Raw genomic sequence first — 11,309 nt, 5'->3', positions numbered from 1 at the left:
TATATATATATATATATACAGACTTGGCCTGCTTGTTAGAAAAAATGTGGAGAATTGCAACTTCAGTGAAGTTATTATTTCTTTCAACTTGGTGGCTTTTTCTTGGATATGATCTATCCTTGAAACATCAGAACCATTAATTTTTTTTTGAGAAGGGGCCATTAAATATTTTCAAATCTCAATGATGTATTAAAATAATAATATAACAGTTGTTGGTAAATATGGTTCATATTAAGAATAAAAGGCCTTTTAAAATTTAGTAATTCATTTTTATAGGTATCCTTATTGCTGGATAATCAGATTTTCTCATTATTATGTTGCAACTGGTGTAAAGTTTTATGTTCAAAAGTATTTATTAAAAATAAATCAATTTGAGTATGTAATCTCACTTTTGTTGTTATATAGATACATATGGTTTGATAAAATTAATTTTAGTTAAAATGACTTTGAAGGATAAAGTTTAGGATAAAACAATATGAAAGTCTTAATTCTTAAAATAGATGAATAAGTTTAGGATAAAACAGTATGAAATTCTTAATTTAACATAAGCACATTATGTTTTCATTTGTGAAGTTTTTAATATGTTCAACCTTATTCATTTAATAACATTTCAAAATGCCATATTTAAAAGAATCACTTTTGATGGGAACTGTGAGTAGATCATGTTGCAATAGATAAGTATAGTGATGCAGAAGATTCACATTTGTAAATTTAAAAAAAAAAAAAAATTAGTGGTTAATTCTTTATCAAATATGAATAAATTACACAAGCATGCACTCATATATTTAAAGCTTTAATTTTTTTTAGTAAATATGTGATGTCCATATCTCATAGTGATCATTACTCTTATACCTGTCAACTTCAGCCTACCTTGACATATTGGGACTTACGAGTCTCAACAACTAATGGGATGGTAAGCATTTGAAATGAGAATTGCAATTTATTATAAAACTCACGTAATCAAAGTAAAGCAAATTGTGTGTTTTTTTTTTTGAGAAACAAGTGAAGCAAATTGTTAATTTTGAAGGTAGTGTTATTCCTTGATCATATAATTAAGGGGCACTGATTTATTTATGTTCATAATTCCAGTGGAAAAAAAATTGTTTAAATTAATATTTGTGATATGTTCGACTAATCCTCAATTTTAAATACGGTAGTTTATCAAAAGTTAATTTTCAATTGTGTATTTTCAAGTGAAATTTACTATGGAACGTTAGCTTTCAATAATATATTTAACATCAAGCAAAAATGGAAGTAGATTAACAATTATCTAAATATTTTATATTAAGAAGACCAATTATCATACATTTCACAATGAATATCACAAATTTAACATCTCGTTGACCCTCATCAATCTAAAGAATATATCATTGGTTTCAATATAAGGTTCCCTAATGTTTTCCAATGATTACATAATGTTTTAAGTAAGATGGATGTTGTAGGCTGTAGCATCACCAACTCTCCAACGAGAAGAAAATCCACAAGGTCAATTGAGTGACACAATCATCTATCTACTCCCTTGGCCCTCTATTAGTACTATTACTTCATACCTAACACACGTAGTTGACCTTTGTTTTAAAGTCAAACTAATTCAGCTGATTCTGTATTTATGTCTATATTCTATGATGAATCACCAACAAAAGCATTCACAATTTTAAGTTTTACAAAAGAAAAATACTTAAAATATCTCATATATACTTTTCATTTTTTGATAGAAAAATGTTAATGGTTAATTTGTTAAAGGGACCAAAATTGAAATTTAGACGCTCGCTGAATACTTATGTAAATTCTCAACTCATATCGTTTCGTTATATCTTTTGCCGAATATTTATGTAAAATTTAAACTCATATTGTTGTGTTATATCTTTTGATGTTTTTTATATAATTGACTGCATCCGTAAAATTATGATTAATTTTATTAATTCATATGTTTGATAATTTGTAATGAATTAGTATCTTTTATACTCTTATTAATATATTAATATATTTGCTTATAAAAAATAATCTTTGTTATCGATTTGAGATCGATCAACTCATATTATATTTTTATCAAATTATTGTTAAATAATATATATCGTTAATTTGAGGGCGGACGGTGAAAATCAATAACTATATCAAACAATTACAACACAAATCCAAATCCAGTTACAACTGATATTTTTTCTATAAAATGTTTAATTAACGATATATAATTAAGTTTGTAGTAGTGCATTATGTAGATGTAGATATGATATCCAGATGGCAAATATAAGGGTTACCAATATTACTGAAAAAGGTTATTAAGTTAGGCATTTGACATTTGTTGGGAGTTTATACAATGTTGATATTATTCTACAAAAAGTGCATGAAACAGAGACAATAACCAATTTGAATTTTATTTATTTAGTCCTTTTATTATGACTAATACGTATTCCTTGAACTCCCTGCAATTAGTGGTGATTAGTGTCATGTTAAACAAGAATTAATATGAAACAATGTTAATTAATGGCGTTCAAGTCTTCTTGCAGCATCTTTGTCAACCCTAGTGACGACATATATAAGAGTGCTAAATCCTCCCCCTCCACCTCCCTCTTTTATTTAATTAAAATGATTGTATTTCACCAATGCTTATCTTAATTCTTCTAATTAAAATAATAAATTAAACAAAGTGAATTACAGGTGGCACGATAGGAATGTTATCCTTGCTCGGATCGATCACCATATATAAAAAGCTAATTAATCATGTGTTTATATACCAAAAGCAGAGTTAAGTAATTATTTAGAATAAACCATTTTTTCTTATAAAAAAAAAGTTATACAAGGGCTAAAATCTGTTGAGGATGTATCTTAGCTGGGTATTTCTTCTAATCATCAAATATATGAGATTTTAAGATTTGGTGTAGTTTTTTTTTCTTTTCAATTTAAACTATTTTATTTACAATTCTATATCTCTATCCAATTAAATAATTAATTTTTTAAATAATCGAAAATGTTATAACTTCCAGTATTTTGTTGATAAGTTGTAAACTTAGACCAACAGAAAATAAGAATGAAAGAAAAAAACATCATAAGGAAACAACTATTTTAGAGTTAATTAAATAATATTCGTCATGATATTAAATACAACATTATTTTAGAGTTAAGTAAATAAATAAATGAAAGGCAACAAACTATTTTAGAGCTAATATATTTTTTGTCAAAAAAAAAAAAGCTAATATAATTTTTGGTTTATGCTTTTCATATGTTTATCCTCTCATGAAAACTGTGTTCACTAACTTTTTTATTGGTCTTCTTGATGATGAAATGTACTGTTCTTTTTCCCAGCACTAGCCTTTTTTTTTTTTTTAATATGAAAAATAAATAGAGCGTCAATGCAAAGATTCTTAGTTAAGGAGAAAGACAAGAAGAAGTATGATATCTTCTTCCCAAAGATCAGAGACTATTTGTTGATAAAGATATTAATGTTTATAAAGTTGGGAACTAAGTGCTTTTTGAATTTGATGGTTTCTTCTTGTTATATTTCTATGGGGGTGCGGTTCCAATCCTTTATTTTCCTGCTTCTTCATTAAAATATTAACAATGTGAAATATTTAATTAGGAAACCAAGGTCAATGAGTGGTGCCTCTTATGAAAAAAATATTGAATCTCAAATACTCTTTCTGTTTGGTTTTTACTCCTTTTCTTGTTTTGATACAGTTTCCTATATATTGTCTTTAACACGTCCTACCCAACTTGTCAAATAGGAACAAAGAAGAATATTAAATAAAAATTAAATTGGGGGGTTTTGTTTGTTTGTTGATTATAACCCAACTAATTCCTAGTGAGAAAAAAAAATTAATTATCAATGTAACAAATGTTTGACTTTTACGTTTAATAATTTTATAATCTCTTAGCTACATTATTGCACAATCAATCCCAGCCTCTTAAAGATATTTTTTTGGATTAATTATCATAATATGTTTAGAGGGCTTACAAAATTGCAAGAATATGTTTTATTCTATAACTTTGGACAAATGAGGATCAAAGCCTATTAATTTCCACAAGTGATATAGTTACTTAGAAAGGACATTAATCTTTTTAAATGAAAAATATTAGTTATAAGTTTTTGTTTTGTTAGTACAATGTTAACAGGGTGATCCAACATGTTGGAGATTGAAACGAACTTTTAAAAAAGATCTTGACAACAAAAGCATAGACTTTTTCGATACTAATAGTTTTAATAATTAAATTTTACTTTTTGAAATGTAAAATATTGTAATTAAATATCAATTGATGTATTTTTCACCTACAGAGTATTTTAGACCGACCATAAATATGTTAATTTTCCATAACGAGTCAAACCACAATTTGAATTTATATATAATAAAATGTCTAACGACCTTTTAATTAATAGTAGAAAAAGACATCTAATAAAATGTTCATATTTAATGTATATAGGAATTCATTTTTGGAAGAGTCAAAAGTGAACATGGAGACTTATAATTGATTTTTGTATATTTAGAAGTTCTCGATTAAAATTGATTTTAACTTTTGTATTTGTACATCATTTTTACACCTTAAATTTATTGGTTGACTTACTTACACATGATTTTTTTAATAAATGAAATGCCTCCACTTATAAAAAAATCTTAATATAATCAGTTTACCTTAAATTCGTTTTTAACTCAAATTAATTCATATAATTGAAATCAAATTTCGTCACCATTAAGCCAATCTTATACTTGGCGTCTTGAAGCAAAAAACACATTTGTGATAACCGTCACGAATCTGCTTACATGATGTAATTACTCTGATTCAAGTTTTGGTATACATTTTGAGATACAAATATATGACTAAGAAAGATTGACTTCAATATGACATTCGATATTATGAGAGATTTTGGAGAGAAAGGGATAGAAATTACTATATTTTCAATAATTGAGGGTTAGCTAGCGTTTGCAAAGTTGGTGAAGCTCATTAAAATGAGAACATGGATGTAGTTTCTGGCTTAGATAAAGAAAAATAATTTCTTATTTTATGAATGTTGTGTAGATTTTTAGAGTGTGTTTTGACATTGTAATATCTTTCTTTTTTTATTATGTGTAAATTATGTTTTTAGTTGAGGGATTTACATTATGAATTTGTCTTAGTGTTAATTCTTTTCTACATATTGAGCTGACTTTGGGGTACCCGATTTACTTTTGAATATGATCTTTGGTGTTAAAAGAAAAAAGTCATCTAAACAAAAGTTAAAATGTCTAAACAAGAATTATAGCCAAATAATTAAGTTTAGTTTCTATAGGGTGGTAATAGAAAAGAGACACTCTTGACTGACAGTGTAAGAATATGAGGTTGAATTCGTACAATCTTGTCTTGTAGGATAGGATGGAAGCTATGATTGGTGTGTAGTTTCAAATAAGAATCAGTTAGTTATGATTTTGTGGATACAAATTTCAAGGCATTGACTCTATATATTAGTACTAATAGTAATTTTCTACCTGCTCGCAAAGAAGTTTCTAATTGCTTAACATGATAGACGATTTCGTAAAGTATATGTTGAAAAACTCAAAAACAAATATTGCTAGCTATTATCATGTGATCTTCCATTCATTTCTAGAGAGAGTAAAATGTACTATTTCCGTACAAGGCCATGATGAGCCAATTTGTCTCAATATTATTTCAAATTTTCAAAGACAATGGTCAATTGGTCATACTCATATGGAAATGGAATATATGAATCAATTTATTGCTTACTACTGATAAAACAAAATGTTGTGCTAATCACATGGTCATATCAAACAATATTGTTTATGCAAGTGTGTGTTTTTTTGTTACAATATGCAAGTGTGTATGGTAACCAAGATTCTTCTAACCCTATAATTATTACGGTTGCCTAATAAATTGTGGAGCTCACCATTTTTAATAAAATATTATATTTATTATTTTTTTAATATTATAAAATTTATTTTTATTAAAAATAATAAGAATCTACCTTTGGACCATATTTTTTAGAGGTCTATATTATACACACATTATAACTACTACCTCTGTCTCATAACCACCCCAAAATATTTCCTCTTCTTTTTTCTTGCATTTTATATATGATGCAATATATATATATATATATATATATATATATATATATATGTGCAACATTTTCATTCTTTGCATACACGCTAATTAATCGTACTAACATTTTTTGCCAATACAAAAAAAAAAAAAGCATGATCACAATGGAACATTTTCAAGGATAATACCGACAAAGCAAGAGGATGGAGATTTCTTTAATTAGCTGAAACACTATTGTAGTATCGTGTTCGAGTAGTATTAAAGTAATGAAACTTAAAAAAAGCAGTGTATTATTTTAATGAAAAAAGGAAGGAAGAAATTTGTGTTACGTTTGTCGATTTGCATGCATAATAATTAAACTCGGGTGACCGAACTAATCCAAAAAAGGAAGACATAGAAAGAGATAGATGAATAAAACCCTAGCTATAATATAACGTTGAATTAATTAATATATAATATATGTAATGAATTGAAGGAAGGGAAAGGGTGAGGTGTGTAAGACTTTTTGTCCTTTTAAGCATCACATCAGCCACTCTTTCTTACCTATAAATCATTCTCTCCCTTCTTCCTACTTTCCTAACAATCTTACAAGGAGAGATCAAATTAACCTAATTTGAGTGAAAAGAGATGGGTAGAGCTCCATGTTGTGACAAGGCTAATGTGAAGAAAGGACCTTGGTCTCCAGAAGAGGATGCTACCCTCAAATCTTACATTGAAAAAAATGGAACCGGGGGAAATTGGATTGCTCTTCCCCAAAAAGTTGGTAAGGAACTATATATAATTAACCTCTCTTTCTAATTTGATTATAGTAATAGTAATCATCAATTAGTGCAAAAATTAATGAATGGATAATTACAAATAATTTACAGGACTCAAGAGATGTGGAAAGAGTTGCAGACTAAGGTGGTTAAATTACTTGAGGCCTAATATCAAACATGGTGGATTTACTGAAGAAGAAGACAACATCATTTGCAGCCTTTACATTAGCATTGGAAGCAGGTCCTTAATTTGTCTCTCCTCAAATTTTCTCATCTCTTTGATTTGAGCTTCCAACATAGTTCTCTTTGTCTTTTTTCTTTGTCGTTAGAATCTCTCCATGTTAAAATTCTTTTAGCATCATTTCCAAGCTAGAAAAATAATCAAAATTAATTAATTAATTTCTAAACTAATCATTTTATCTATGTACTATGTATAATATATAGGTGGTCCATTATTGCTGCTCAATTACCTGGAAGGACTGATAATGACATCAAGAACTATTGGAACACAAGATTGAAGAAGAAGTTACTTGGGAAGAGAAAACAATCAAATAATAATAGTAGTTTGAACCAAAAGGACACAAATGGAAATATAGAAGAAAATTCACTAAGCAATTCAGCTCTTGAAAGACTCCAACTTCATATGCAACTTCAAAACCCTTTCTCTAATTTCTACCCTTCACTCATGTGGCCAAAGTTGCATCCTTCTCAAGAAAAAATGATCCAAACCCTACAAGCTTTGAATCATCCTCATCATGATAATAACCCTATCATGCAAAATTCTTTCATGACATCCTCATACAAACCTTCTAATGATGTTATTCAACAAGATGGTGCAAAGATCAATAGAAATGATCCACAAGTTGATATTTTGGTGGAGGAGAATATTATTCCTTTGAATTATAATAATAGTAATAATTATAATTCAATGATCAACTCAAGTCTTGTAGCACCAAGAGGAGAAGCTATTGAGAAGAGAACTAATGAAGGAATTCAACAACTTGGTGCAATGCAAAATGAACTAGATGACATTCTCAACAATAGAATGGATTACTTACAAAAGGAGGAAGATGAATTTGATTGTTTTAGAGAAATGAATGTTTCAAAGGAAAGCTTGATATGGTGGTCAAATGATTCTGATACTAAATCAGGATCCTCAAACTCATGGGATTCATCAAATAATCATCAAGTTCTTATGCAAGATCAAGGGATGTTTCAAGATTATGTACTAGGTTACAGTATGTAGTAACCTATAATATATTATTTAACATTTGGATTTAACCTTTATGGCCATTCAAATTTGTTGCCTTTGTTGGTCATAAGATGGGGAAAGAGAAGTAACATGTATTGTAAACAATGGTGAATATATGTATTATATAATAATGTACATTGATGCTTGAGTAATTAATCTAGAAAATAGTACTGTTTGTTCTCAGACAATATTTCCTGTTTTAATTATACTTTTGTTTTTATTTTTAATTGTAAGATTGCCATATTTTTACTTATTTTGCATTTTTAAACATTTGTAAAAAAATTGAATTTTTTTATTGTTATACAACTAAAAAAATTCTAATACGGATCGTGCCCATCATGAATCATTACTTAAAAAATATTTAAAATTTCAACGATCAGACACACACTGTCTCATAAAAATAAACATTAATGATCATATTTATTTTTATGATTGAGATAGTGACTTAAATCACACTAGTTTAATAAAAATAAAAAATAAATATATATCTTGTATTAAATCGACATCAATCAAGTCACCCTCAATTGGTGATTTGAATAGATGATGCAATGATTCCGGATTTATTAGACTAGGTTATATTATTTCTATCTTTTGGTGCTACTAAAAAGAAGACTAACTTTGGTATGACACTCAATATGGCTCATTTGGAAACATTATGAGATGGTAGTGTTGAAACAAAATTTAAAACCAAAAAACTTAATTTTCTAGAAAAATTTAATTAAATTTTAGTTTTTTGGCGAAAAACTTAAACTTTCATTTTTTTTAAAGATAGATTTGTATTAGAAAAAAATTTAGAATTTGATTTTTTGAAATAGATTTGTGTTCTGAATAAGTTTAAATTAAATTTTTAAATACATATATTTGTGTTTTGAGAAATTTAAAAATGAATTTTTTTAATACAAAAACTCACTTTAAATATTTTAGATTTTTGAAATCCAAATTGAATATCGTATAATTTTAAATAAAAAAGAAGGGGAGATAGTAATTTTAGTAGAATATGGGGTAAAGACATAATGAAAAGGGATAAAGTATAATTTTTCTTTATAATGCATATATGGGCTAATACAAACAATCAAACACCAGCTGATAAGGGGTTGTATATCAATTGGTTTGAGTCGTTTTCTTTTCTTTCTAAATCTGGTATCAATTTTGTTAGGTTTAGGTTGAACTTTCAACCGATAATTTTCAAATCAAATTCGAATTAAATTAATTCGATTATGAACTAGTTGAATTGTATTCGCATATCATAAAGAAATATTTATAAAAAAATTAAATTTAAATATTTGAACATGTCAAAAATAATAAAGCTATATCACAACATATCATTCGATATTTATAAATATATTTATAAATACAATAAAACAATTAAATCAATTTAAAATGACAATAAATTTTCAAATACAATCAACAACTAAATTTTAACTATATATCGATAACAAAAAAATAAATATAAATATATATGTTATGTAATAAATTGGATTCACGAGTTAAAAATATTAAATTCACTATCTATATCAAACATCATTAAATTTAAATAAATTGATTTAGATTAAATTCAAATTTAAATAAATTAAGTAAAAATTAAATTAAATTAATTTAAATCCAAATTCAAATATTTATCCGTATCCAATAACATCCCTATTAAGTGAAGCAATGAGAGAAGGCAGTCACAGTCTCAGTCAGAAAGTTGGATTTCGTACCCCTCAATTGGATGTATACTCCCCAAATTATTAAAACTCCAAAATTATCTCTTTAATTTTTATTCAGTAAATAGTTAAAAAAAATTACTCTGAAATCTGAATCTAGTAAGTAAATTTTTTTGCCTAAAATTCCAGTAAATAAAATTTTTTACCTAAAAATCCGATACACAATTTATAACTACATGAAATTTTATTTTTAAAATTTAGTGTTATACAATATGTTTACCAGAAATTTTGTCAACAAATTTCCGATAGTTAATTTTATAATACCGGAAATTTCAAATTTTTGGTAGTTATTTATATTAAATCATAAATTTCAAAAATCCAGTTGAGTCACGAAAAGGTGTCATATGATAGGCAAGAGTGATTGACCGACAAAATCGAATAATTATTATCATTATTCGTTCTGGTCCTCATTAAAAAAAATAGATTGAAAAAAATAGAATGAAAGAAAAAGACATTGTTCCAGAAAATTCAACGAGAAATGAAAATGTCGGTGAACTTATTGGAAATTTAAAATTTCTAGTAGTTATGAGTCAATAACGGAAATTTCAAAAAATGAAATTTTCCGAAGTTTCACCTGGAAATTTAAAATTTTCGGAAGTTTCGCCCAAAAATTTAAAATTTCCGGTATTGAAAACAAACTATCGAAAATTTCAAATTTCCGGATTAAACTCCTAAAATTCCAAAAATGAAATTTCTGATATTGAAAATGACTATAAAAAATTTAATTACTTTTTAATTTTTACAGTTTATTTATGGGGTTTTTGATGGTTATATCCCTTTTTGTTTGTTTATTCCCTATCTACCCTACTTTGAAACAATATTCCTGAAATGCCCTACTTTTTCGTTCCTTCAGGAAGTCGTTCTCTGGGGAAGCGACCTCTTGAAGAGGAAATTTTTCAATGTTAACAGGGGGTCGTTTCCTGGGGAAGCGACCTCCCACTGGGTTTTTTTTTTTTTTGTTATATTTTAAAGTTAGTTTATTATTAGAATTATTAATTTAATTATTTAAAAAATAAAATACTAATATTAAATTACAATAAAGTATAGTAATAAATTATAAATAAAATTTATATTTTAATTATTATTATTATTATTATTATTATTATCATTATTATTATTATTATTATAATAAATAATTATTATAGGTATAATTAAAAATTATTATAATTAAAGTGATTAAATAAATAAATTAAATGATAATAAAAATTAAATAATGATAACAATTAAATGAAAAGAAATTTATATTGATAACATGAAAATAAAATGAAATACATTAAATTATTAATTTAATTATTTAAAAAATAAAAATACTAATAATTAATTAAAAATACGTTAATAATTAATTATTAATAAATGTTATATTTTAATTATTGTTATTATTATAATAAATAACTATTATACTTTTAATTAAAAATTATTATACTTAAAATGATATTAAAAATTAAATAATAATAACAATTAAATGAAAAGAAATTGATATTGATAACTTGAAAACGAAATGAAATACATTAAATTAATAATAAAAAAGTACATCAATCAAATTTGAAAAAACAAAATACATTAAAT

General features: G+C 26.0%; 2 protein-coding genes across 2 annotated transcripts in view; one reads left to right on the top strand and one right to left on the bottom strand.

Annotated features, from left to right (window-relative positions):
* Positions 1-6,550: 6,550 nt before the first annotated feature.
* Positions 6,551-8,232, top strand: LOC101514298 (uncharacterized). Its single transcript, XM_004507767.4, has 3 exons — positions 6,551-6,790; positions 6,897-7,026; positions 7,230-8,232. Exons 1-3 carry the CDS (start codon positions 6,655-6,657, stop codon positions 8,029-8,031), a joined length of 1,068 nt encoding a protein of 355 aa, XP_004507824.1. The 5' UTR covers positions 6,551-6,654; the 3' UTR covers positions 8,032-8,232.
* A 2,344-nt stretch (positions 8,233-10,576) lies between these two features.
* Positions 10,577-11,309, bottom strand: part of LOC105852458 (uncharacterized) — a 2,098-nt gene continuing 1,365 nt past the window's right edge. The window contains exon 4 of the mRNA XM_073370908.1: positions 10,577-10,622. Coding sequence (XP_073227009.1) covers positions 10,577-10,622 — 46 coding nt within the window. The remainder of the gene's footprint in view (positions 10,623-11,309) is intronic.

The sequence above is a fragment of the Cicer arietinum genome, chromosome 7, assembly GCF_000331145.2.
Source record: "Cicer arietinum cultivar CDC Frontier isolate Library 1 chromosome 7, Cicar.CDCFrontier_v2.0, whole genome shotgun sequence".
In the NCBI taxonomy this organism is placed as follows: domain Eukaryota; kingdom Viridiplantae; phylum Streptophyta; class Magnoliopsida; order Fabales; family Fabaceae; genus Cicer; species Cicer arietinum.
The sequence above is the reverse complement of the archived record's forward strand: the minus strand, read 5'-3'. Positions and strand labels throughout refer to the sequence as shown.